The 27,575-nt window shown below is 36.2% G+C and overlaps 1 protein-coding gene across 5 annotated transcripts in view; it reads left to right on the top strand.

Moving 5' to 3' along the window:
- Nucleotides 1–24,035, top strand: part of THOC2 (THO complex subunit 2) — a 51,650-nt gene extending 27,615 nt beyond the window's left edge. For 4 of the 5 annotated variants that reach the window (XM_068411786.1, XM_068411785.1, XM_068411784.1 and 1 more), the window contains 22 exons: nt 482–562; nt 832–928; nt 2,776–2,893; nt 3,675–3,854; nt 4,477–4,641; nt 5,328–5,603; nt 6,047–6,188; nt 6,789–6,946; nt 8,301–8,429; nt 8,959–9,090; nt 9,174–9,358; nt 10,127–10,311; nt 10,615–10,717; nt 11,103–11,539; nt 12,431–12,489; nt 14,028–14,063; nt 18,374–18,511; nt 18,838–18,907; nt 18,984–19,141; nt 19,799–19,875; nt 19,984–20,031; nt 23,177–24,035. In XM_068411786.1, coding sequence (XP_068267887.1) covers nt 482–562; nt 832–928; nt 2,776–2,893; nt 3,675–3,854; nt 4,477–4,641; nt 5,328–5,603; nt 6,047–6,188; nt 6,789–6,946; nt 8,301–8,429; nt 8,959–9,090; nt 9,174–9,358; nt 10,127–10,311; nt 10,615–10,717; nt 11,103–11,539; nt 12,431–12,489; nt 14,028–14,063; nt 18,374–18,511; nt 18,838–18,907; nt 18,984–19,141; nt 19,799–19,875; nt 19,984–20,011 — 2,954 coding nt within the window. In that variant the 3' untranslated portion in view covers nt 20,012–20,031; nt 23,177–24,035. The remainder of the gene's footprint in view (nt 1–481; nt 563–831; nt 929–2,775; nt 2,894–3,674; nt 3,855–4,476; nt 4,642–5,327; nt 5,604–6,046; nt 6,189–6,788; nt 6,947–8,300; nt 8,430–8,958; nt 9,091–9,173; nt 9,359–10,126; nt 10,312–10,614; nt 10,718–11,102; nt 11,540–12,430; nt 12,490–14,027; nt 14,064–18,373; nt 18,512–18,837; nt 18,908–18,983; nt 19,142–19,798; nt 19,876–19,983; nt 20,032–23,176) is intronic. The other variant, XM_068411783.1, reaches the window with a different exon arrangement.
- The last annotated feature ends 3,540 nt before the right edge of the window (nt 24,036–27,575 follow it).

Below are 27,575 nucleotides of genomic sequence, written 5' to 3'. Positions count from 1 at the left end.
TTTTATGTAAATCAATACGTCTAGTTACTGATAAAGTTGCAATTGTAACCAGATTGAATCTGTTGTCTGTGAGTAAATAGTATGTTCTATTATTTTCTATTCTTGCTACTTTTTGCTTGAAATTTTATGAGGTTTGCAAATACCTTTGCACTTTTAGTGGGTTACAGAACCCTCTCTATTCGTTCTTTCACACCATGAAAATTATACTTTATTTTTAACGTTTTTTTTACTACTTTCACTCTGTTTTTGAAGTCATACTGATCCTGTAAATAGTGAGGTAAATACTTCTTTTTAAGTTACCATTTCTTTCATTATTTTATTTTTTTTTATACTATAACTATGTTAGTGGATCCTGTATACCATGCTTGCTATACTTGCATATCATGTTCATATATTACAAATTGTGGAGCTGGAAAAACAAGTCTGTGTAACTTTTGTTTTTACAAATTGAGGAAAAATATTCTCTTTAATTCCACTGAAGACTGTGTCATTGAAGCTCTGGCAAACCCTGAGAAGGAGAGAATGAAGCATGATGACACTACAATTTCGAGCTGGCTGCAGAGTTAGTATTATTTTTTTATTTATTATTAATGTTTAAAATACTTCACCTTCCCTGTGATCTACTCTACTATTGATCATTATGATCAACATTTCACTTGGATCTACCACCTGATTTTTTAAATAAAACAGACAGCTGGCAAGTTTAATCAATAGGAAAATATTTTTTCTTTGTATTACAAAAATACATATATTGCTAACATTCCACATGTACTTCATTAATGCTTATTTAATGATTAGTATCCAATGAGGTGCTGTTTCTCCTTGCTTTAGGTCTGGCTAGCTTTTGTGGTGCAGTTTTCCGAAAATACCCAATTGAACTTGCTGGTCTACTTCAATATGTAGCCAACCAACTGAAAGCTGGGAAAAGGCAAGTCTTGCACAACTCAATTTTTATAATGTATTATTTGGGTGTTTGCTGATACATGGGCGCTCGATGTAGTAGTTGTTCTAGTAATGGTAAAACTCCATTTATATACCAGGAAGGTTAAGAAATTTAATAGCAGAAGGAATAATATCCTCTTTAGTACATTATTTTTCCTCTAATTGTATAGCTGTGACATATTATTTTTGAAGTACTGATTTTTCATCTGGAACTTATTTGAATACAGTTTTCTTAACAACTAGCCAGACAGGAAAAAAACCCTTCTGGTCTGTAATACTGTCATAGAAATTATTGTACATTACTTAAAAAATAAGTATCTGTGATATAAAAGGATGTGACTGTTACAGTTTTCGTTTTCTTTCTCATAACATCTTCTCTACAGGGATGGTTCTTAACATTTTAATATTATTTTAAATACTTTGTCCCATTTATTTAATGGTAGTTGAATTGCTTCTTTATATGTCAATGTTAATCATAACTCAAAATTCTTTAAACAAGGTTTGCAATTTGAATCTTCCTTTTCCTTTTGTCCTTCCATTGTCATCACTTAGTATTATTGTCCCATTCATTTAATTTTAATATGTTATTTTTATCACATAGGTGAGTATCAACTTTTTTCTGTTATGAATCCCCATATGCTTACTGAAAGCTCACCAATGGAGATAACGCAGCATGTTATTTTAGGGTATATGTGTTGAGAAATTTAGTTTTTTCCCTTCCCTGCAATGTAGACACTCAGTCTCATGTGCTCCCCTGTCCCCAAATTGTTTTGTATTCTGATGATGGTACAATCACATTGAGCTACAGAGGAAGGGTAAGTAATGTTTCTTGTCTTTCCCCAGAATTATGTATTAAGACTTCAAGTATTTTGGAAAAAAAAAAAAAAACCAAATTATTTTTAATATTCACTTGAGTATTTGAGATCATAGAAATAAAATGGATTTACCACTATGGCCAGTTCCATAGGACTGGAGTATTCAGGTATTTGAATTGGAGTATATGCTGGTATTGCATAGTTCCTATTCAGAAAACATGCTTATGGTTGGAACAGCAAACAAAAATATAAGCAATATAAATTATTTAAATATAAAAAATAAATATAAATAATATAAATATAAATAAATATAAAACTTTGTTTTGGAGGGCATGGGTCAACACTTTTTATAGGTAGGTCACACAAATTTCGTAAGTTACTGGAAAATATTGCTAATTTGAATGATCATGATACAATTTACTACTGCTGAGGAAAAGTCATTGCCTTTATAGAATTCAGAGCAGGAAGTAAAGCCTAATTTTTGGACGAGATGATTATTGGAGTGTTTTGTATATTCTGTGTGTTAAGTAAAAATGTTTTCCATGTTCCAAGTAACCTCTCTAGACTAATTTTGCCAGTAAATTTCTAAGGCTGTGTACTATTCTAGAAATTTTTAATAAAATTTAAAATATTCCATGTTCATTAAATAACTGTACAGATACAGGATGAAGCATGTAAAGCAACAGAAGGGAGTAATAAACTTTGTGATTAATTTGTTGATACTTCAAAGTTTATAGAACCACACTGTTATTTTCAAAAACAATGAAATTGTTCTGTAAGGTGTTCTGAAGGGGTTCTGAAATCCAGCTGTTGAATGCCTGCGTTGCTTTTAAGTACTAACTTTTTACTTGCAATATAGAAATCCTTGTGCACTCAGCATACTAGTTTATTCTTCAAAAAAATTAAAATGTTACTTGTTTTAACGTGCATCATAGCGTTGCTTTGTACTATGTATTGAATGTCATAGCTTCCATTTCTTAAATCTTGTTTTTACTCCATTTTTCTGTTCTCTGTGCAGCTTTGATTTGCTTATTTTAAAAGAGGTAGTACAGAAAATGGCAGGGATCGAAATTACAGAAGAAATGACAATAGAACAATTGGAAGCCATGACTGGTGGAGAACAACTGAAAGCTGAGGTGTGTTCGTGTTCAATTTAATTAATAATAGCTATTGCTTGTTAATGGTGGTTCTAAAGACTGATTCATGAACTCTGGCAGCATAGCTGAGAAGGGTGTTACTGCTTTCATCAGAGAGCTTCCCACTACATTGAGCTTACAAGCCTTGCGGACAGGCAGCCAAGGCAATGTATACATGAGCCTTAATCGTTGTGCGTCACAGCATCTCATATTAATGAAAGCAGCCTTCCTTATCCAGTGTTCTGTGACGAGCCTGCGAGTTATAGCAGCCACTGAACTTGTACGTTGTGCAGTCCTGCTGTTTTAGCCCTTCTCTGGTGGTGGCAGCTCCCTATTGAGTGGAGTAACATCTTAAACTATTTTAACAACTAAAACTGTTGCAGCCTTGGCATCAAAGACCTAGTTGAGTCTGACCTAGACTCAACTCTAGGGAGCTGAATAGCTATAATCGGAACCAAAATCTGAAGTTCCTGTATTGAACAGAGATGAGACTTTGAGCAGATCACAGCAGACGTAGGTCTAAAATGCAGTGTCATGATGCCTGAGCTGAAATGTCACTGTTTGCTTACTGTAAAAGTTTAGTTAATAGCATGCAAGACTAGTTTGTTTCTGATTCTTATATACATACGTTGCAGTACAGGATCCAGAGAGACAGTTGTATTGGCAGACAGGAAATTGTATTGATGTTAATTCATCAATATTTCTGCAATCAGAAGCACACATGGTTTCCATTTGTGATACACTATTTCCAAACTTGGGCAACTTTTTCTGTACTATGCAGGGTGGATACTTTGGCCAAATCAGGAATACAAAAAAATCTTCTCAGAGGCTGAAAGATGCATTATTGGACCATGATCTTGCTCTTCCACTGTGCCTGCTTATGGCTCAACAGAGAAACGGTGTGATCTTTCAAGAGGGAGGGGAAAAACATCTGAAGCTGGTGGGAAAACTGTATGATCAGGCAAGTAAAAACACTGACATGTATAAGAACCTTTCCTTTTCTTTGGTAACGTCTAGTGTATCAGCACAATATATAAGAATTCAGCACAGTAAATATAAATATATAAGAATTTTCAAAATCAGTTGCAGTAATCTCATTATTAAAATATATGGGTGTATTAAAGATATATTATATTGACAAGTGACTTCTGAGTGAAAGATTAAAACATCTGTTGTCATAAAAAGTTAAGTTCTTAAGTCAGCTCTTATATTTTTCTGATCTTAGAGGAATGAACTTTTTTTCTTTTTTTAAAGAAGCAGCCTGAATTCTTTTGTTCCCTTAGGCAGTAGGAACTACTTTAATTTCATTCTGGTAGAACAGAATTCTCTTACAGTTCTGCTGGATTTTTGTAGGGTGCTTTTTTAAAATTTTTTTTAGGTGCAGATAGTTAGTCAGCATTGAGCGACAGAAGTATGTGGCATGGAAAATTTAGCATCTCTTCCCCCATAAGAAAATTCTTGCTGTACTATGTGTTGTTAACTTTCCTTTTTTTTTTCTTTTTTAAAAGCCTTCAAGCTCTCCCTAACTTCACTTTTGAAAAAAGTAATACTGTTTGCTAACTTTCTGTATCTTTCACATGTAGTGCCATGACACCCTGGTACAGTTTGGTGGATTTTTAGCATCCAATCTAAGCACAGAGGATTACATTAAGCGAGTGCCTTCTATTGACGTTCTCTGTAATGAGTTTCACACACCTCATGATGCTGCATTTTTCCTCTCAAGACCAATGTATGCACACCATATTTCAGTAAGTAGAACTCTTCTGTTTGCCTGCTGTTAGTGCTGCTATATTACATGTTATCGATACATGTGTTAGGTTCCTGCTAAAGTTTAAGTTTACTAAATAAAACTTGCAGAAGCTTTATGAGTAGAGGTAGAAGCTGTGGGCTGGAACAGATTATCCTTTATCTTCATAGAAAATATGGCCCATGTGTCAGCTTTCACACAATTGACAGAAGTTGTAGCTAATGAAGTAATCTATTCTGACAGTTGAGGTGATCAGTAGTTCTCTCCCTCCCCATTACCCCAAATGTGTAAGTTGTTCTGCAGATGTTTTAGATGGATTTTTGCTGTGGAGGAAAATGTTGCAGCTGCCAAAAGGTGTGGTATCTCAGGAATGTCAGAAATATATTTGTCTCTGCATCTAAAATGTTAAATGTCAAGAGCAATTTTTATTTGGTATAGTATGATGTGTTACTGTAACAACAGGTAGCAAGCATCAGTGAAGAAATATCCATCTAATATGGATGAATACTAAAAGTTCTGTACAATATTCTTCAGTGCTATATGTACATAAATGACATTTCATGTATGTAAATGTTTGTTATATAGGAAGTTTTTTGAGAAAAGTTAAATTATACTGTAACAGTTAAATTATATTGTTTGTGTACAAAGATTACAAATTTTTAATTTTTCATTTTTTTTTATCCATAGTCAAAGTATGATGAACTAAAAAAAGCTGAGAAGGGAAATAAACAGCAGCACAAAGTTCACAAATACATTACATCGTGTGAGCTGGTGATGGCTCCTGTTCATGATGCTGTGATTTCTCTGCACCTTCCCAAGGTTTGGGATGACATCAGTCCTCAGTTTTATGCTACATTCTGGTCTTTGACAATGTATGACCTTGCCGTCCCACACAGTAGCTATGACAGAGAAGTCAATAAACTTAAAGTCCAGATGAAAGCCATAGATGACAATCAGGAAATGGTATGTTTATATAGTTTTATGGTCCAGTTTAAACTTTCTAACCTTAAAAGACCTTTTTTGTGAAACCTTATATTAAGGTCTTTTAGATCTGGGAGGTTTTGTCACATGATTCATGCATTCTGATTTGTCACATTCACAATGTGGATTGACTCCTCCTTATAATTTCTGTGTTAAAAGTACCAGTGACTGCACTAAGTGAAAATTACTGGAAAATCTGTGTTTCAGAAAGCAATCTTTGACGCCAGTATCTGTGGTTTAGCTGTTTGCTTTTGTGTTAACTTTAGTCAGACAATGTTCATAAAATCAGTTGATTACTAGAGCAGAACATTATTTCGTGAAAGAGAAAGCTTTTCAAGTATTCTTTAGCATTATCAGGAATTTAATTGCTCTATCTATAGCAAGTGTTAGTATAATACTAAGTGAGTTGCACTGACATTTTATAGCCTCCAAATAAAAAGAAAAAAGAAAAAGAACGTTGCACAGCTCTTCAGGACAAGCTCCTTGAAGAGGAGAAGAAGCAATTGGAGCATGTGCAGAGAGTTCTACAGAGACTGAAACTAGAGAAGGACAACTGGCTTCTGGCAAGTAAGTGTGTGCAGGGGAAACACTCTGAATGTTTTTGTAATCATCACCGTCCCCAGAACGAAAAGTTCAGCTTACGCTAATACTCTTAATGTTGATTTTGAAATTTGATCTCTTTATATGTCGAGGTATGTCGCAAGGTAAACTTTTAATTAGAATGCGTCTTTGCCGCAAATGCCGAGTAGTTGGTTTTCAGGGGGATTTTTTGTTTGTTTCTTGCAATGTCAAGACCTTTTAAATATTGCACTAATTTAGAAAATAAATAAGAGATTGACCAATTCAGTGGAAAGTTGTAATTGCAAGATGGCTTGCACTTATTTACTGCAGTTAGAAGTTAGGATAATTGCTACATTGCAAGAAATAGGCGTGTAAGCTCTCAATGAGGGGTTTGAGTTCACTTACTTTGAGTCCTCTGATGAGCAATATGCCAGTGTTTGGGCGGTAACATAAACCCTGTTCCAATGACAAGGGTAAGTATTGTGCCAGCCGAACAGCACCACAAAAATGAAACAGCATGCAAATGTTTCTTATGGCAGATAAGTGTTAACCCATTAACTTTCTTTTTCTTCCTTTTTTTTTCTCTCAACTTCTTTGTTTTTGAAGAGTCTACCAAAAATGAGACTATCACGAAATTTTTGCAACTATGTATATTTCCTCGATGCATTTTTTCGGCAATCGATGCAGTTTATTGTGCTCACTTTGTAGAGCTGGTGCATCAGCAGAAAACACCCAACTTCTCCACACTTCTCTGCTATGACAGAGTAAGTAGCTAGAACTGTGTGTGTGTATGTACTTAATTGCTATTATGAGCATGCAAAACTAGTTTCCCCCCTGCCTCCCAAAAAAGGTAAACAGAATCATTACCTGTGTTTAATTCTAGAATCTGTGACAATCAAAAATTCCCTTTTGTACTTCAGATTCTACAAACCAAGTTTTCCTAGAGCTTCAGGGGATTATTTTCAAGAAATTTTGTTTTTGATTTGTCCTAATGAGACTAGAGTTTCAGAACAAAGTCATTAGCAGTCATAGGAGTTGCATTCAGGTTTTGCAACCTTCCAGTGGTCTGCATTTCTGCGGCCTCATCTAACCCTCCTGTTTTAGCTGTGTGTGCCCTACTGCTGTACTAGCAGCTTCCTTGTGCCCCACAAGCAGCATCCTTAGGACCCTTCTCACCCTGGTGAATGGTATTACAGACAGTGGACTAACTTATATCACTGCTGAGACATGGGAAGGGACTCCCATGGTGACATGGGGAGTACTTTTGATAGCAGTAGCAGCCTGACTTTCTGGGTCAAACAGGGCAGTTGGAGGAGGCATTTGTGCAGGCTGTTCTCACTGTTCATATAGCCATTCTTTTTTTCCTGAGGAGGAAAAAGGTGGAGAACGTAGATGGAAGAATCTTGCAGGATGCATTCAGTTCCAACAGTACCTGCTGACTGTACTGTTCCGGGGTATCGGAACCATTCTGGCACTTACTGCTATAAGAAGTCAGATTATTAAGTTAGAGCATCATCTGTACAGTTGTAACAGATTTGACTATGAGCTTTGGTTAAAAGGATGTGTATGGGGCTGTATTGTATTATGGCGAAGATTGTTGTCATATGAACATTCAATTAAGATTGTCTGATTTCCTTTGAGATGAGACATTTGAAGTAGGTATCTGCTTTGATTTCATGGGTGCAAAAAGAGCATTCTTACTCAAATATTTAGTGCGTGTTCTCGGTCACAAAAGTGGGCAACTGCATGAGCCCTGTCTGATGAACCTGTGGAGGCCAGGCAAAAAAATCCTTTTGCATCAGCTTGGCTAGATGTTTACTTCTGCCTGCTCAAATAAATTACTAGTTTGAAAACAAAAGTTATATGCCAATGAAGACACACTTTAACTATGGAAAACTGTGTGTCAGAAGCAGCTATGTGCAGTGCTTAGATTCTGGGCTAAGTGTGAAGTAATAAAGTCTTGAAAACAAACTAAGAATGTTTTATAAGATACCTCCTTTATATTTAGAAACCAGCTTAACGGTGGTTTAGATGAGAGAAATTTGAAATTCTTATTGGTTCTTATTCCTTTTGTAATTCAATAAAGTAACTGCAACTTTTTATTACTGCTTTTCACAGGTTTTCTCTGATATTATATATACAGTTGCAAGTTGCACTGAAAATGAAGCTAGTAGATATGGCAGGTTTTTATGCTATATGCTGGAGACTGTGACTAGATGGCACAGTGACAGAGTCATATATGAAAAGGTATGGGAAGTTATAAACATGTTCGCTCATGAGAATATATAATGGCCACTTGTGTAGTTCGGCCCAATAAAAATGGATTGAGTTAAATCGTTAGATTTAAAAACACTGCATTGATTGAGTTTTTCTGATGGTGTAATCTTAGAATTGTTTCTGTAGTTCATGTAGTTTTAATAGAAGTAACTTTGTATAGTGTTAAAAAAATATAGTGGCTAAAAAACCCCTCACATTTCTGATTTTCTCACTGCTTGTCTTGAAGATAGTTTAGGGAGTATATAGAAACTCCCATAATAGTCCTTGTAAAAGCTAGTTAAATTGTGAATAATCTTTTCTCTCACACACAACTAAGATTTCAACATAAATAAGCTTTTAAAAAGAAAGTACGTGTGTAAGTCTTGTAAAGTGTGATTGTGCCTTAGTCTTTAGCAGAATCGGTGAAAAAGTGCTTCAGTTATCAATTAACTTTTGCAGAATTATTGTTTTTATGCTTCCCAAAAAATGTTTGGTTTTTTTTTTTTTTATGCGCGTGTAGGAATGCGGCAACTATCCAGGCTTCGTAACTATATTACGGGCAACTGGATTTGATGGTGGAAATAAAGCTGATCAATTGGATTATGAGAATTTTAGACATGTGGTACACAAATGGCACTATAAATTAACTAAGGTAAATAAAGATGCTGAAAAACTTAGTTTTTTGGGAGCTTTTAATAAAAAAAACAACTTCATTAGATTTAATTTGCGTTCTAGGCTTCTGTGCACTGCCTTGAAACGGGTGAATACACACATATCAGAAATATCCTGATTGTGCTGACCAAAATCCTTCCGTGGTATCCAAAAGTGCTGAACCTGGGCCAAGCCTTGGAAAGAAGAGTGCATAAGATATGTCAAGAAGAGAAAGAGAAGAGACCTGATCTATATGCATTGGCTATGGGGTAACAACACCTTACTTTAAGAAAGTGGTTAAAAGTGGATCATGAAAAGCTTCTAAAGACTCGGAACTGTTACAGTCCTAACATTTGATTTTTACCTTATCACAGAAGATTTCGCTATCCTGCATCTCAGGGCTGGCAGTGAGATGAATGAAAACTTTCATTTTGTGCTGGATGATCACTAATTTCCTTTACAAGACTCTAGTAAAACAATTTAAATAGTAAAGATTTCCACTCACAAGAGCATAGCTTAATTTTAGAGAAATAGTATAGCAGCAAGTAGATAGGAGGGAGAGTAAAATGAAGAAAGCCAAGGGCTGTTGATGCAAGACCACTTAGATTTTTGGAAGTTTATACAATTTTAAAGTGCTAAACTAAAATGCTTCGTTATGTTTTACATCTTTCTGTGATGAATGCAGAATCATCCACGTATGCTTGAGGGGCAGTTCAGGTTGCCCTAACAGTTTTAAGTTTTGTCAGTAGACTGTTTCTTCTGTGTGCTTGGCAGATGTGTGTGTGTGTGAGTGGTGGTGGTGGTGATGAAGAGGGTGTGGAGGTAGGGCTGCTTCTGTGTCTGGTGTTTTTTTTGGTTGTTTGTTGTTTTGGTTTTTGTCTTTTGAGCTCACCGATAAAGGGGGAAGAAACTGCATATCAGTTGGGAAAAACTGTGAAATAAATAACAGATGAACTGTTAGATTAGATCCTCATTTAAAGTTCAACCCATGTTTTGCTTTATGTATGTGCATATTTAACAATCTGTGCGACTTACAGCTATTCTGGGCAGTTGAAAAGTAGGAAGCCTTTCATGATACCTGAAAATGAATTCCACCACAAAGACCCACCTGCCAGGAATGCTGTAGCTGCAACAGTACAAAATGGGCCAGGTGGTGCTGGGATGCCTACATCTCTCACAGTAAATACAGTTAGACTGGAAGAAGGCACTACTGAGGAGACTGGTAAACAAACCTGTGATTATTATTTATTTATTTTTCAGTAGAATTCTTCTGACATTACAGGCTACTCTCTCAAAGTTTGGCTCATTAAACTGAAAAAAAAATATATAAATGCAATGCTAAATAGGGTCAGTGTGTGCTCTTTATTTTTAGTTGGTTTTGGGAGAGGGTGGTCTGCATTTGATTACCTATTTTAACTGTTAACTATACATGATCTTACATGAATGTGCTTAGGCACTTGTTTTATTTTAACCAGTAGGATGTGTATTAACTTGTTGAAATAAAGCTGTTCCCTTTTTTAAACAGATAAACTAAAGGAGAAGTCTCAGGGTGTGGTGAAAGTTATTAATAAAGCTGTCAATGCTGCACCAAAGGTGACAACAACCAATGGAAACAGTGCTTCTAATAGGTGAGAAAAACTACTCTTTAACATTCTCTAATTTCTTCCTTCCGAACCATAGAATTATACTTGAAACTAAGCTGCCTTTTCTTTTTTACTTTCCATATAAATTGTTTCCATTTCTTCTAAGCTTAATAAATGAGATTATTTCTTCCAAAATATACAGCTGTACTGATCTGACACCGTTGTTAAATGCATTCCATTTTAGCTAAATAAAGATAAGACAAATGAGAGCATTTGCTTGTTGCTGTTCTCGTAAAGAGACAGCAAATCTGAAATCTGACAGTGACTGCTTGAGGAGGTTCTATCAAACCATCAGAAGTAAAACTCTTTTGTGATAAAACTAGAGCTGGTTTTGTATGCATGCTAATTGGCCTTTTAATTTTTGATGCAGCAAAATTATTAAAGAGAAAGACGATAAAGAAAAAAGTGGGAAGGAAAAAGATAAAGAGAAAAAAGACAAGACTCCAGCTGCCGCTCCAGAGATGAAGGCACTTGGGAAGGATGGGAAAGAGAAACCAAAGGAAGAACGGGCAAACAAAGATGATAAAGCAAGAGAGATCAAGGAGAAAACGCCAAAATCTGACAAAGAGAAGGAAAAAGTCAAGAAAGAAGAAAAAGCTTCAAAAGAAGAAAAATCCAAGACAATTGTTACCATCGTTGAGTCAAAGTCAGCTGCAGAAAAGGAGAGAGAAAAGGAGCCGTCCAGAGAAAGAGATGTAGCAAAGGAAATGAAATCCAAGGAAAATGTTAAAGGAGGAGAAAAGATCCCAGTAGCTGGGTCCTTGAAGTCACCTGTTCCCCGATCAGAAACATCAGAATCTGAAAGGGGTAAGTTTGCATATTTAATTGCTGTTCTTGCCTAAAAAAAATAGAATGTGTCAGTGGAAAATTACTGAATGTCAAAATAATGCTGGAGATGGTGAGAAAAAATTGCTCCATAATAGCTAGAGTTGTGGCATTGGCTTTTAAATACAGTTAGCACAGAAAGTAGGTAGTCAGGATTTCTCCAAAAGGCAAACTGTGTGAATGTGTGAACTTCACATGTCTTCAGTGAGTGCTCATTTTCATAAAGGCCATAATTTTTTAGTGTAAGTCTAAATGGCCTTTATTAAAATGTATTTGTATAACTGTGGCCTTGCAAGTTTTGCAAAAATTTAATGCAAAATCCTCAAGAGTGTATTCTGAAAGTTTCATCATAACCTTTGAATTGAAAGAAAATGGGACATGGAAGATGTAGGCCTCGGTGTCCTTAAGAAGGACACAGGAAGCTTTATCAGTTCCTTCTTGTATTAAGGGTTAACAAAACCTTAATGTTGATTTCTTAAGTTCTTATGATCTGAGGCTGATGTTGAGTTTTATACTTGCACGGCTTAAGGCAAACCGAGTAAAGGAGGGCTGTAATGCTTTTCTTTGGGTTCACCTTTTCCAGGTCTTTATAGCAACTCTGAAATTCAGGTACAGACATAGATAAAATGGAAGTTTGAAATGAACGTAATTTTGCAGCAGTTACACTTTTTACACATGTTACACTTTTCCTGCAAACTTCCATAAAGAGGGTCAAGCATGCTGGTGACTCAAGATAGCTTAAGAAAAACACAATTTACATAGTGGTGAACTTGAACTCTAACTCAAATTATTTTGGTACTTCAGAAAGCCATATTATTGCATTATCCTCTTTAAATGTGTTCTAATAATGCTGCTGTTCTTTTCTTTCCTCAGAACAAAAACGCCGCAAAGTTGATACACATTCTTCTCCATCACATTCCTCAACAGTAAAGGTTAGTATAGCCTGAGGAAGGCAGCACCCATGTTAGGCTCACAAGTTTGGGATGCCAATGTTCGACTTCCTTCAAGTTTTGTGCCAAGTATACACTGGAACCACTGGAGGTTTTATGTTGCATTAGAAAATGCATTCCTTTTCTTTATTGGCGGACTGTCTTTTTTTCTATAAAAATATTTTTAATTACCAAAATAATGCTTCAAGGACCTAGCACAAATTTTATAGTGTTTGGAAATTGCAAGAGAATTTTTACACAGAAGTGCCTCATTGTTTTAAGCAGTCAGTTTTTTTGGAGTGCAATCGTAGCTACAAGCAAATGAGTCTTTGCAGCAGAGTGGAGCATATTTTTCTGCACTTCTATTGAAGAATCTATAGCACTGAAGATTCCTGGATGATACGGGATGTACGATACCTCTGAATTCATCAGGCTTCTTGATGAGCATCATACCGATATGTGCCTTCTAAGGAGGAGTCTTGAAAGGAGTTCCATTTTAAAGTCTCCTTGGTGATCAGTTCTCCTGTAGTTGTGTATATTCAGTGCGCATGCAGCTTCTGTTGTACCTTCCCTTCGAGGTTTGTTTATTTCCAATGGGTTCCCACCATGTTGAGCCCTGCGTTACGATAAAACCAGATGTGGCAACCAAGCCTACTACCCAGCAAAGAGAAACCCCAAGCATTCAAGCGCAGCACAAAACCATGGGCGTAGCCTACTTGAAGACTCAGGGTAGCCACTCCTTGCTCCATATCTGTTTTATTTCTAAACCATCTATGTTCATGGAATCTTTGAATTTGCAGTACGTTGAACATTTCAAACTGTAAGTTACTAATACTTCATCAAGAGCACTGTGATGGATTATGTGGGCCTTTAAACTTCACCATCTTACCAACTTTAGAACAAGCTTTTCCATCTTACCAACTTTAGAACAAACTTTTCTTTTTTTCCTGGTTTTTCAAAGAGTACATCTTTTCTGTGTAAGATTTACTTGAAAGATTTAGGCTAATTTTGGAGAACTCAAATAGCTGTTACTAGTCTTGAGGAAGCAGGTGACAGTGATAACTACACAAAATGACAAAGTTTTTCTTGCCTGTTTTTTGTAAATGGCAATGTAAAGTCATTCTAGAGTGACTTATACCACATTTAACTGAAAGTGGAAAAGATACAGGTTTAAAAACATTTTAAATCTGTTTCACCTGTGGTTCAGCTGTATTTAGAGTTAAGACTATTTTTTCTTTATATTTTATCTTGGAGGGAGAGTGTTTTTTTCACTATTTTGTGAAGAATTAGATATAAACATTTTGTAGTTTACTTAATAACTGGGTCTAGAGAGTAGATATGACTGTCTCTTTTTTTTTTTCTCTTTTCTTTTTAAAAAATATTTCAGTTCCTAGCTTTATTCGGTGTACAATATTAACATAAGATTTATTCCAGAAGGAGTAGCTGCTTTTTGTTTCAAGGGTACAGCCATGCTTCCCACAGTTCCTCTGGTTTCTGAAAACTATTCCAGCTTACGTGTCATCTCCATTCATTTTCTACAGGACAACCTCAACGAACTCAAGGACTCTTCAGCAAAGGTTTGAATCTTTTAGACACCACCAAAGTTTACTTTCTTGTTTTGTTGCAGAGATAACTTAACTTTTGGTCTTGTGGCAAACCCCATCAGAAAATTCAAATTCCATTCCTGTAAATGCTAGTGTAGTAACAGAGGGATTTTTTCAGTCTGCTATAGAGGACCTCTGTACAGGAGAGAGGGATAGTTGTATGGAAGCAACATAATGAAAATCCCCTGAATTTACCATTCTGTCAATATTTTTAAGAGACTTTATGGGTCAGTATCTTTTCTGGTCCTCTCTGAAATTTGTAAATTTATAGAAATGTTTTTATGATTAAGCCATTTATTTGGCTGAAGAGGTGATAGAGCAGTTAAAATACTTCTTAGAATAGTTAGTTCTTTTTTTGATACCAATTAAAAAACAGTAGTTATGTCTCAAATACTTTCAGTTTTAAATATCTTGGGAATATCAGTGCTCTTTCCCCTTACTACTGTTGTATTCATGTTTTAGTGCTATAGTACTACATTTCTAAGCATCACAGACAGCCTCCTAAATGATCATCTATGTGCGTTTGCTTCCTGTAAATGCACTTCAGATTCAGTATCTTATGAGAATAAGTGCTAAAGAATGCTTTCAGGAGTTCATAGAATTGTAGAACACCAGGTTGGAAGGGACTTCAAGAATCATCTGGTCCAACCTTTCTTGGCAAAAGCATGGTCTAGACAAGATGGCCCAGCACCCTGTCCAGCCAAATCTTAAAAGTGTCCAATGGTGGGGAATCCACCACTTCCCTGGGGAGATTATTCCAATGGCTGATCGTTCTCATTGTGAAAAATTTTCCTCTTGTGTCCAATCGGAATCTCCGCAGGAGTAACGCGTACCCATTACCCCTCTTCTTTTCCATGTGACTCCTTGTAAAAAGGGAGCCTCCATCTTCTTTGTAGCCACCCTTTAAGTACTGGAACATAGCGATAAGGTGTCCCGTAAATGTTCTTTTCTCAAGGCTGAACAAACCCAGTTCTCTCAGCCTTTCCTCAGAGGGCAGGCTTCCCAGTCCTTGGATCATCTTTGTGGCCCTTCTCTGGACCCTCCCCAGCCTGTCCACGTCTTTTTTGTATAGCAGGGACCAAGACTGAGCATAGTATTCCAGGTGTGGCCTGACAAGCGTGAAGTAGAGCGGGCTAATGAGTGAATGACATTTTGAAATAGTGTTATTTTAGACAAATTCTGCAGCTATTCTGTTGCTTTTTCTAAACTCGACCACTTGCATAGTAACAGTCACAAATACTGTAAACTTGCTAATGTATTAGGATGTGTAGCTCATAGGAAATAGATCAAATCTTCTAAAGTTGTTTTAAGATTTTTGGTTATGCGGTCAGTATCAATGTGTAACTAAATACCACAAGTGTTTATCGCTTGGAAAATGCCAACCACTTGGACTTTCTGGCTAACTTCTGGGTTTATCTAGGATTACTTATATTTGCTTAATTTAAAAATGCATAACGGATTATTACTTCCTAGTCTATATTTACACTGCTATTTTACTTGTAGCTCTCTTTGTATAAATGGAGTGTTCAGAACACTTCATATGTTTTAATTCAAAGTAGCTCTGATTTTATAATGGACACTTGCTGATGGGTTTTTAATTGAATATTTCCAGTACCAACCATACCTGCTTACAGGGAGAGTGTATATAGGAAGCATCCTTTGATTCTTTTACAATTGGTGAAATTATAGGGTCTATAGATTGAATCCATATACTTTCAAAAATTATTTATAAATCATTGTCATGATATCTTGTATACTTAAGGTTTTTGAAGTTATAAAACTATAATATTTGTCTTGAGCTCACATCTGTCTGAAGTGTGGTATATGGTAGTCTATATAATCTTACTTTTCCCTCCCTTACTGTATGAGTCAAGGTTCAAATCAAGTTTTCATTAGTTAAGCTAAATTTTTATTTAAAACTATTTTACTTATTAACACACTGATGTGGTAATCAAGCAGGCAGTGGAGCTATTTGTAATTAAATGATCAATGAACAACTTTATTTTTGTAGTCAATTTGAAAAGTTATATTTTAGAATTTACTGTAAAGTGCTTGTATAGACTTAGCTGGAAGTGTATGCAGATGTGTGACTTTTTCATGGATTTATTGTTTGTCAAGTGCTCGGGGGATGGAGGGTGTCAAACCCTTTCCTTCCTCCTCTAAATGCTGTTTTCTGTTCTTTCTCACTTAATGAACTAATTCCATTCTTTAGTGCCATTTTAACAGACTTAAGGCACTCTTGACAATGTTCCCTATACATGGTGTAAGATAAGTTAAATGCTCTTCTTTTCCCCCAACAAGTACATGGCAGTAAGGATGGGATATTCAGAAGCCTGTAAGATTTATGAGTTCAGCTTCTGCTGAATGTTAGTAGCAGTCTAGTGCTGTTGTATGCTTGTAGGCTTTCTTTATTCCTGACTTTGCCCAGTTTCTGGGGCCAGACCATTAAAATGTTGGTTTACATTGCAGCTTATAAAATAAATGGTGCCAGACTTGAGTTAGGTTTGTGTTTATTCTTGCTTTGCCCTTTGCACAAGTTGCACAACATACAACAGTGCCCAAAATTTGATGCGGTTTCAGTTAGCGTTTCTAGAAGCAAGCTGATAAAGCCTGATGAGCTAAACCCATCCTTTTATTGTAAAGGGAGGTGGGAGGGATGCAGTTTTCCAAAACACTGCATTGGGATGGTAGAAGAGCAGTGGAATCTGTCCTGAACAACCATGGGAACTTAAGAAATGGAATAGGAAAAAGCAGAGCTACGTGTTTGCTTTCTCACATGGAAAGCATCTCTGGGAGATAGCTGAGTGGAGCTGCATAGAAAAACATATTTGCAAGTCACTGTTAAAAGTTGACAGCAAAAAAGGGTGTAAGGATACAATTACTTGTGGAGTGGCGATGTAGGAAATGGAACAAGAAAAGAAGAGTGAGGGGAAGAAAGCAGAAAGAAAAGTATCTAGTGAAAGGAGTATTGAAGGTTCAGTCTCTGGCATAGGAGGGTAATAAAATTGCAGTTAAGTAATAAAAGGAAAAGAGACTTAACGTTGTCAGTGTGACTTTTAATGTAGGACCAGTAACATCAAGTTTTGGTAAGTTAAACATTTACCGTAACTGGAAAAGGACAGGAGTAATTTAATTAAAAGAATAAAATTATTTGAAACTATTAATATTTGGTTTGGTTCGAGTGATTTCTAGATTGCTCTATACTAATCTTCCACTTACCTCTTTCTTTCGTGTCCTTTTCAGTAAGAGGTCTCTCTAAATAGAAATACAGAGAACATTTTAATTAAAAGCTATCAGTTTTATTTGGGGGAAGAAGTATCTTATGGAACTGGGGGAGGATTAAAGTATACTCATTTAAATCTGTGTGTTGCTGTAAGTTAAATATATAAAATACCAAGGAAAGGTGTTTTTAATGTAAAATATACTCTTACTGGTATTCTATGAAAAACATTTCTTTGAAAGATCTTAACTATATAATTGCCTTTAAAAAAGCAGAATTATTTACTGAAATGCATCAGTATTTATATAATACATGTGCTACCTTATATATATGCACAGTAGCATTTAAACTTTGTCAGGTGTTATACTTGAAAATAAGTCACAGTAATGTCTATTCTCCTCCCCTGCGACCCCAGTTTATATTAAAAATATTCAGCTTTGTGAAACTAGTATGTTATACAGAGCTTTACAAAATTGCTTAGAAGAGAGAGTGGAATAACAATCTAGAACACATTACAGAGCAAAAACAATTCTATGTTCCGCTGCTTTTATAATTTGAAGGTTAGGCTTAAGATGGAAATCTGTGTTACTTTAGATGAAAAAACACATTATTCAGAATATTGGCTTAAATACTTTGTGGTTTAAGATTGTTCTTTACAAATTAATTAGAACCTGTTTAAGCAGCTGATTCCATTCATTCACTCCAGGCAAGATTGCAGGTGTTAAGGCAGTCCAGGAATCTGCATATCCTGTTTCAATAGTACTGTGATCTGATTTGTTTTGATGTATCAAACAATACTGGTGAACAACGTTGTGTGTATTTAATAGAGTGTTTCAGTTAAGAGAAAGTGCTCTTCGATTTCCAGTGTTGAGAAAACAAAGCTATAGGTTAAATTATAGATGACAAGTTTGGAAGTGTCTTTAATAACTTTTTTTTTTTGCTAGTAAAGTATTAATGCTTAATTTTGCTCTTTGAGCTAGATCTGTTATGTTAGAGTAAGACTTTTTATTTACACATCTAAGAATACATATTAATATTTGGTGATATTGCCTTAATTTAACAGCACTACATTAACCACATTACTCCAACAATGTCCAAGAGTAAGGAGAGAGAAGTGGACAAGAAAGATTTGGACAAGTCAAGGGAAAGATCCAGAGAGAGAGAGAAGAAAGATGAAAAGGACAGGAAAGATCGAAAAAGGGTTGGTGAAATTTTTATGAACTAGTTTAGAAAGTTGGTATATACTTGGAAAGCTTTCTGTTCAAAGTCCTTGCAGTAATAATTGGTTGTACAGCCTATCCAAGCAGAAGTGATCCGTATCAGGGCTGTTTTTCTTTTGTTCTGTTACTTTTTCAAAGGTCGGTTTCCAGTAATGTACTCCAAACAAAACCGATCTCAAGAAACTTTACACGAGATGTAATAACTCAGTTGCATTTTAAGTATTCAAAAATTAGATCTCCGAATTAACATTGTAAGCAGGTGCTACTTCAAATGTTTTAACATCTGCATAATTGTATTTGGTGCCAGGATCATTCAAACAGTGACCGAGAGGTACCGCAGGAGTCAGCTAAACGTCGCAAAGAGGAAAATGGGACAAGTACGTATTCTATTTTGTGTGTGTGTGTATTAGGGTTTTACTTGCTGTGTATTACAACTTTCTGTTGTGTTTTTAGCTGGTTCTTCAAAGCATAGTAAAAGTGAAAGTCCTTCCGATTCCCCTCGCTTAAATGAAAAGGAGAAGGAGAAGAGCAAATCAAAATCTTCAGGAAAAGAGAAAGGTGATTCAATTAAAGTAGAAAAGATGGAGAAGAGCTCTTCTGGTAGCAAAAAGGTAAAATAAGCTATTCTCATTTTGTTGATTTGATTTTTTTGTTGTTGACAGAACAAGCAGATTCTTTTTTTCCTAAATTTTATTGCTGCTTTATGGCCTAAATTAAAAAGATACACTGTGAATGTGTAGGAAAACGCTTCTGGAAATTCTGGTATCTTTTTTTAATCTATATTTCAGCAGTCACTCTTGGCAGGATAAATTGGAGCAGTATTGCATTTTGGCAGTAGCTGGGAAAATGCAGAAATTATTCTAGATTATTCAAAATCTAAAGTATATTTACAGACTGGTTTGGTGAGCAAATATATGAAAGCAGGGTTAATTTACATATAAACTAGCCTGCTTGTATTCAGATTTTCAAGTGCATGTGTCAGCACAACTTTTTTTTTGTGAAAACAGGTAAATATGTTGTAGTCATATTTGTAAAACACCAAACAATAGTTCCCAGTTCTTGTAACTCTGCAGTGATAGCAGTTATCACAGAATTGTAAGACAAAATTACAATAATCTCAAAAATCGTAGAAGCTGATTACTGTCATTCTGACTGATGGGGTTTTTTTTTTAGGTGTGGCCAGTTGTATCTTTAAATACGTATCCTTTTGATCAGACTGTACAATGTATACTATAATAAACTATTTCCCATATGTGTGTTTTTCAAAGGAATCAAGACATGATAAAGAAAAAACAGAAAAGAAAGAAAAACGGGAGAGTACTGGAGGGAAAGAAGAGAAGAAACAATATCCTTTTATACATGAACATTTCAGGAAAAGCACAGAAAATGAGCTTCCTTTTATTTTATGTAGTAAAATATATATTTTTTGTTTTTTCCTTAATGTTGAATCTACTCATAAATCTTCAGACAAACACAGATAATGAACATTGTTCCAATCAAGGTAAAAATTTTTATGATTTACCGTGTTGGACTTGTATCTCCTGTGGCTCCTTTTGACTAGTAAAGGATATACAAACCAAACAGCCTGAGTGTGAAAGGGCTAAAATTACCCAGGATGGGTTTTTGGTTGTTTTGGGTGGATTTTTTTAGGTACTTATTTTTTTTGTATAGTTGGTTGTTGTTGGAGGTTTTTTTAATTCTATCCCAGGGAAAACCACATTCCCTTGTATAGATGCTCTGGGGTTGGTATTTTTTTGGGGGGGGGTAGGGAGGGCCATGATGAGGGGAGTCAGCAGTGTTTGGTGTAGTTGCATGTTTGGCACTTTTTCCAAGAAAGGTTGCCATACAAAACCAAAGGTGAATCCATGTGATCCTGATAGTCATGAGTCTTGATAATCTATCTATTAATTAAGAATATATTGCCTAATATGTTGGAAACTCAAGTTTGTATCCTCTTCTTATTATGTCTTTAACAAAAGCACTACCTTTTAAACCAAATTGCCGTATAGTGTAGTAAGTCAGTTCATTATCTCTGCTTAATCTTTTATCTGATCAGATTTGAGGAGAAAGAAGCCAAAGGAAAACTTTTGCCTGGAGGCATTGACTATTTGCAGAAAGAAAACTTCAGAGTATTTTTAGTAACGCATATTCAGATTGGAGATTTTTAGAAAAAAAAATTTGTTCTTTGAAGCTGTCAGTGTTTTGAATTTTTTTTTCAGACCTATGCAAATATGTGGAGACTTAAATTAATTTTAGGCATACGAGGGTGGGTTTTTTCTCCTCTTTGCATGTAGCCATTTTACGTCTCAGAATATTTAATTTTCAGTTATTTGGGAAGGAAAGTGCCCCAGCGAACTTAAAATTAGTTCACCTGCCCTACCCAACTTGAGTCACACAACGCTACCAATCTTTCCACATAAAGCAGTGGACAATTTTACATTTTAAAAAGTGTGTGTATGTTGGGTAAACATGAAAATAACAGATAGTGTTGAACAGATATCAAAGAATATGGCTTCTCTTTCTGTTCACAAATTGTCCAAGTGCTTTATAATTATTATGTTTGTTCTGTTTAGAATTGATGAATTATTTCTGTGAAAACTTTGTAGATTCTGTGAGCACTCAAAGTGAACACAAGCAGAAATGAAGTAGAAACAATTTTTTTATTCAGTCACACATTTTTCACAGCTTGAGATTATTGCTTCTGTAGAGTAATATTGTTCTGACTACTGAACAACATAGAAGGCAGGCAGAGTTTTCCTTTTTATCAAACTGATACTGTTACAGAGAGGGGGAAGACAGCATTTTTAAATGCACAAATCCTCCTTTGTCTCAAATTCTGAAGAAGGATTGATGAGGCTGAAAATTTGCCTTGTTTTCATGACTGTCTTGGCTGGTCTAGAAACTGGTGCTACCTTTCACAAACACGATTTGTTGTGAGTTCCATTTAAAGATGTGGGGAGAGGGGAAAATCTTTTTACTATGAGGGTGGTCAAAAACTACAATAGTTTGGCAGCTCCACTACCATCCTTGGCATCCTTAGGGTAATTAAAACCTAACTTGACGGGCCACAGCCCTGAGCAACCTTCTCTAGTTAATTCTGCTTTTTGAGCAAGGGTGTTGGGCTGGACTGTCTTCAAGAGGTCCCTTCCAACCTTGTTGTTGTTGAAATTCAATTACATGGTATCATGTTTGAGAATACTTAAGGTGATATTATATGGCAAAACTTACTGGAGAGATTTATTGTCTGTGGACTCTCAAATTAACGTTGCTTCTTATAGTGACTGCACTTGCTGTAGGTGTCAGAGAAAGACCATGACATAGACCCAAGTTCTTCTGTTTGCCTCTGTCTAGCTAAAACAGCAGAGACCAAATCTGAAAGGTGTAAACGCTTTGCTGTTGGGAATTATTTTCCAGGAGGCCTAAGGATTATACGGTGGCTTATATAACACTTAGAGGTGTGTTTTGATGAAGGTCCAACAAAACAAAAAAACAAAATTTGAATTCTGAGATCTTCTGATCATCCAGAACTGTCTTCTGAAAAAAAGTCTCCACACATGGATTGTGGCCTTAAAAAGCAGAGGGGGGGTTACTGGAAAAAGGGTCTCAAGAGTTTCATTTGGTGACATTGCTCATTCAGCCACTGAAGCTGAGGGAAGATGTGTGGAGGGGTTTTGGGTAACAAAGCTCATGCTGATGTCGTGTGCTCTTTGGAGGATGTTGGTAGCAAGAAGGATAGGAGTTCAGGTTATTGCTTCTTAGTGCTATTTATTTTTATTTTATCTTGAAATAATAGAAGATGCTTCTGTGAATGGCTTCCAAACTGAAAATTATGAGCACTCTTTGGAAAGAATTTCATGGACTTTTTTTGACCCTTTGTCCTTCATATCCACAGTGATCAGACAATAATGGCTGGATCAGGTTTTTTTGCATTTCTTTAAATGTTACTTTTGAAAAAAAAGGCAATCTTGGTAGATGTTCGCTCCTGAGGACTTGCAGCTTCTTTAATAATAAAATGTGAAGCTTTATCTTGACCAGCAATTCAATATCAAGTGAGGATTGTCACCAATTAAAAAGCACAACTGTGTTTTTATGACTACATCGTGATTTAAGCAACAAGTGCTTAGGTAAAGGTCAGTTGCACAGTAAAACTCACATCCAGCTATGTAATGGGCTGAACTGGAGCATCTGGCCTAGAATACTGACAACACCCCATCGTTTGCATCGTGAAGTATGAAAAAATGCTTTTTATAGCAACAGTTGTGGAATCTAATCCTGTGTTCCTTTTTATTAAATATTTTATAACATTCTTCCTAATGTACAACGTCTGACTGCATTTATTTCTTGCCTAATTTAGAGATAGTAATATTTTGAGGGGGTTGTACTTCTGAAAGAGTTTTTACCTTCACAAGTGACTGCTTGTTTCTTATTTGTATCTTCGAATTAGTGTTTCACTACTTACAATGCAGTGCTCACATTAATATCGTTCTTGCTGTGGATTAAACTAGAGTTAGGGAATGAATGACTGATGAAAATAGTTTTATTCTCCACCTCATTCTTTGAATTGTGAACGGAGTAAAACGCTAAGTTGTGAGATCAGTATTCATTTGAACAGCATCTAATTCCAGTTATCTGTGCCTTCGTTGCAGGTGAGATTGAAATGGGAAGATACCCAGCTGTGACCAGAAATGTATTTTCCAGAGTATAGATTGCACAGAAATTTGTGAATGAAGAGGACCCATCTGCATCTCCTTAAATTATTCAGTTCTCTGCTTTATTTCCCCATGCTGAGGATTTAATTGTTGAGTTGTACATTACTGTATTTTAACTTGTTGCTTAGTTTCTTACACATTTATTTTCAGTACCTGGCTGAAAGTGTTACCTATTCCATATTTTAGCACAATGTGCTGCAAACAAACAGTTGCCATAGTGCAAATGAGGTTTCAAGTGTACAGAGTTCCACTTTAGGTTGTCAAAAATACTGCCTGAGTTTAGTAATTCTTTCAATCTGAAATGCATTCTTTTAGATGTTTGAAAACCACAAATAAACAGTTATTGAACCTTTTTGGATTTACCTCATTTAAACTCAGTTTTTATTTATTACTTGGCCTGTTTTTAATATCAGTGACTAAAAAAAAAAATAGTCAAGTGGGAGCACTGTTTTGATGCAATGCTTAGGGATTATTTGTATATTATGTGTACAACGTTGACTTGTTTAAAGAAACAAAGAACGAACCCTGTCCCTTCCATCCCAACCTAAACCTGTGCTCAGTTGTCCCTTGCCACACCTTTTGTTTGTCATGTTGTTTTTAGATTGATTGGAAATGCTTTCTTCAAAACTGAAATAAATGGAAGTTTCAATTACAGCTACAGGAGCTTTTTATTGCTGACCTTTAGTCTGAAAAGTTTCACAATGACATTTTTAAAAAAAAAAAGAAAAAAAAGAATTTTTTTATCTGCTGAATTCTACCAGTGTAACCTTTTTTCTAAATAAACAATAGTTTTCTCAATGGGTCGTAAATCATTCTGTGTGTGGTCACTTTATTGCTTTATGTATTGTTACGAAAATTTGATACTAGTTGGAGTTGTGGGAAGGTGTTTCCTGTCTTTGTTTAGGAGCCCTCGGTACCTGCTTGCTGATCAGATGCAAAGGGTCAGTCAACATAGTGCGGTGCCTGCTGTGAAGTGACATATGTTATGCTTCTCCAGTGGTTTTGAGCTCAGGGTTTGCCTTCCTGCCTTCAGTCAAGTTTACATCTTTCTTTTCAGGCATTTGTCCCTCATCCAAAGCTCATTAAAATCTCTGGCACTTCTTTTTTTCCCCATTTCCTAATTTAGTTAAATTAGACTGACTTAAGAGTGTCTTGAAAATGTCTTAGTTTAGTTTGACCAGTTTAGTTTAATGCCTGACAAAAAAAGGACTCTGCCTGGCTTCAGACATAGCATGGTATGTCCCTTTGAAGCTGCCATATCAGATGTGCACCTGGGTAAGAAATCTTGAGGTCTGGAAGTCTTTAGGTCACATTTGTGACTAATTTCCACCCCCACCCCCCAAAGATGTGGGTTTCCTTCAGTAAAAATGATCACTAATTTGTTTAAACTACAAAATGTGGGTTGTGAAAGAATACCTGTTTGTGTTCTTTGGAGAAGAATCCAATGTCTTGTCTAGAGATGTTGTTCACTGTTTAGTGATTAAAAAGGTATAATTGGAAGCTGAGCTTTTTTGGCCTGGGCATAGCAGTTTAAATACCCAAGGAGTATGTGTCCACCAAAACACAGGAGCTGCTGTGACAGCTAGATTCTTGTTCAGTTTTGGAGACGGTGTATCTCTTGTACCCTTTTCTCTACAGCCACTTCTCGCTCCAGGGACTGCAGGATTGATTGAAACTTCGAGTGCGTTTGCTCCTTCGCTTGCCCAGAGCCCCGTGAGACAGGCAGCTTTCTGTAAACTCCAGCTAAGTCCTCCTTTGCCTCTGCAATCAGCAGGTACAATAGAAGGTGAAGTGGTGACCTGGAGGAGGAGAGAAAACTTCCCATTTTGGTGCCATTTACACACCGTATAAGTTGAGTTTCTATATCGGACTGCACCATGTAGTTCCTCTTCAGCCTTTCTGTTTACAGTATGTTCTGTCTCCTTTTTAAATTCAAATTCTGCTCCTCATCCATTTGGTAAGGATCTGCTTTCTTTTCAAAATCGATGCAATAAAACTGTTGGGGTGTGGAGGAGAGGATCTGATGCCAGTGGGAGGAATTTCACAGAAATATTAGCAGAGCTGTAAAACCTTACAGCCTTGGCCCTTACGCTGCTTCAGAAGATCATGAGCAGAAGTAGTGAGAGCTGTCATAGCTGCTGCCCAAAGGCTGGAGTGAAGTTTACCTTTAAAAGGCACAGCAAATACAAAGCTAATCATAGTCCCTTTAATTTGAATAATTATTTTAAAGGATGAAGTCATGTTAAGGACCAGTTTCTTGGAGGAGATATGGGATCTAAGTAGCTTGAAAGATTTAAGTGCTGTAAAGTGGTGATCTTGATAACAAAGACTGAGATTTCTTGTAGGTTCAACTTCTCCCAGGACTGTAATGTATTCCAGTCCCTACAACGCACTCCTGTAGGGATATCCTAAAGGAGTGTGTTCTCATTTGTTACAATCTCTAACAGGAAAGGATGATCACGTTTTTCAAGGTTACACTTTCAGATTGACAAGCAGAACATCCATTCCGCCTGCTGGGGTTGGTGTGACTGCCCTCAGCGCTCCGTGCTGCTCTCTGTGGCCTTAATTCTACTTTCCTCTGCTAAGCAGCATGCTTGTAGCAGCGATGGTTCCCATAACGGGTTTCTGTTGGCTGTGTCTTCCCAATAAGATGTTCATTGACATTTACTAGTCAAATTGATACAAATCAGCTTAAGTTTACGTGGCAAGATCAGTCCTTGTTGAACAGGCTTGGGAAACGGGGATTGCTCACAGGGAAGTGCATAAAATACAACTCTGTCAGAGCAAACTAATTTTTAATGATTGCTCTGAGAAACATGCTTAATAGATTTAAATGCTCAATATTCTCTTTATGTGAACTTTTAAAATAAGAGAAATGAGTGACATTTAAAACTTAAATCCTGTTTTAAATGATAAGCTGATTGCTCTGTGCTGTGTTTAAACAACGCTGGTTTGCTCTATATGGAGTGTCACACCTGTATTGCTTTTTTATGTCCTGGTTTCCCCCTTGTCCAAAAAAACCCATATGTGAGGAGCTCAGGTTTCTGAGGGTCATTTCTTTGTCAAGGAACTATCTTTGGTGACAGAAGTCTGTACATCATCATCAGATCAAGCTGAGGCAGGCAGTGTGGTTTGGCTCGAGGGTTGGTGTTTCTGTGGAGCTCTATCGGTGTTTGTTTAGAATTTGCCTATAATGACTGTTTTAAAATACTACAATGTGTAAGGTACATTCTGTGCTAAATTAATAGTGTGTTTAACAGTATGGAGCCTAATAACACTTCATAATGAATTAGTTGTTTTAACTGGTGGTTAAAACAACTGATGGTTCACAAAATATGTGCTAAACAGTGGGGAAAGTGTTATGCTGACAACATAAAGACCTTTTAAATAACTGCAATATGGCAATATTTTTTTTTCTTCGAGAATTTTGTTTCTCTGTTTAAAAAAACGTTTAACGTGCCCTTGTCTGTGCCTGCAGCGATGAGCCTGGGTGTTTTCAGAGGTGATGGGGATCTGAGCTATTGCCACGCCTCGGTGCATGATGCTGTTGACACTAAAGTAAGATGACAGGACCGAGAGGAGATGGAGCATGTGCCTGCTTAAAATTCCTGCCTTGTTAGGAGTTGTAACTTAACAGTTTTAATTGCAGAATATTATCTTGGCCTACAGGTACTGTTCACAAAGCAAATTAATTTGTTTTATTCCCGGGAGTGTTTAGAAATAGATTCTTTGCAGGGTTTCAACATTAACCAAAGCAAACCTATAGCTATTAGAATATTTACTGACTATAATGCTAAAAACCTAACCTTTTTGTATCAAGTATTAGTACTATTAAACACAAAGGCTTACTTGTCTTTTAAATATTGTGTGATTTTTGGTTTATTGTTTTGTTGGTGTTTTTTTTAATACAATTTGGAGAAAGGGAACTTGAACCGAAAGCTGAGCATCCGTGGTGATCCGTGAAGGTCAGTTTGTGTGTTCAGTAATCTGGGATTTGGGACAGAGGAGTGTTGTCTTGGTGGCTGTATTTGAAAGTACTGAATATTAAGAAATTGTAATGCTTATAGCCTTGATCAGTAAAACTCTTCTGATTAGCTTTGTTCTAATTAATTAGAGGTTATTTCTGAATCAGTGGGAGAAGATTACAAAGCCTTGTCCCACAGTGCAAGGAAGACACAGACAAATTGGGAAGGGAATCAGGTAGGAGTTACTCAGCTCATTAGAGGTGAGCAAGTATTACTAAAAAGGAGAGTAACCAAGCTAAATACCAACCAAGCTAAATACATTTGAGAGGGTTTGGGGAAGTACAGACAGGAGTGGGAGGGCAGCCCCAGCA

This window comes from Nyctibius grandis, chromosome 13, assembly GCF_013368605.1.
Source record: "Nyctibius grandis isolate bNycGra1 chromosome 13, bNycGra1.pri, whole genome shotgun sequence".
NCBI classification, from domain to species: domain Eukaryota; kingdom Metazoa; phylum Chordata; class Aves; order Nyctibiiformes; family Nyctibiidae; genus Nyctibius; species Nyctibius grandis.
The sequence above is the reverse complement of the archived record's forward strand: the minus strand, read 5'-3'. Positions and strand labels throughout refer to the sequence as shown.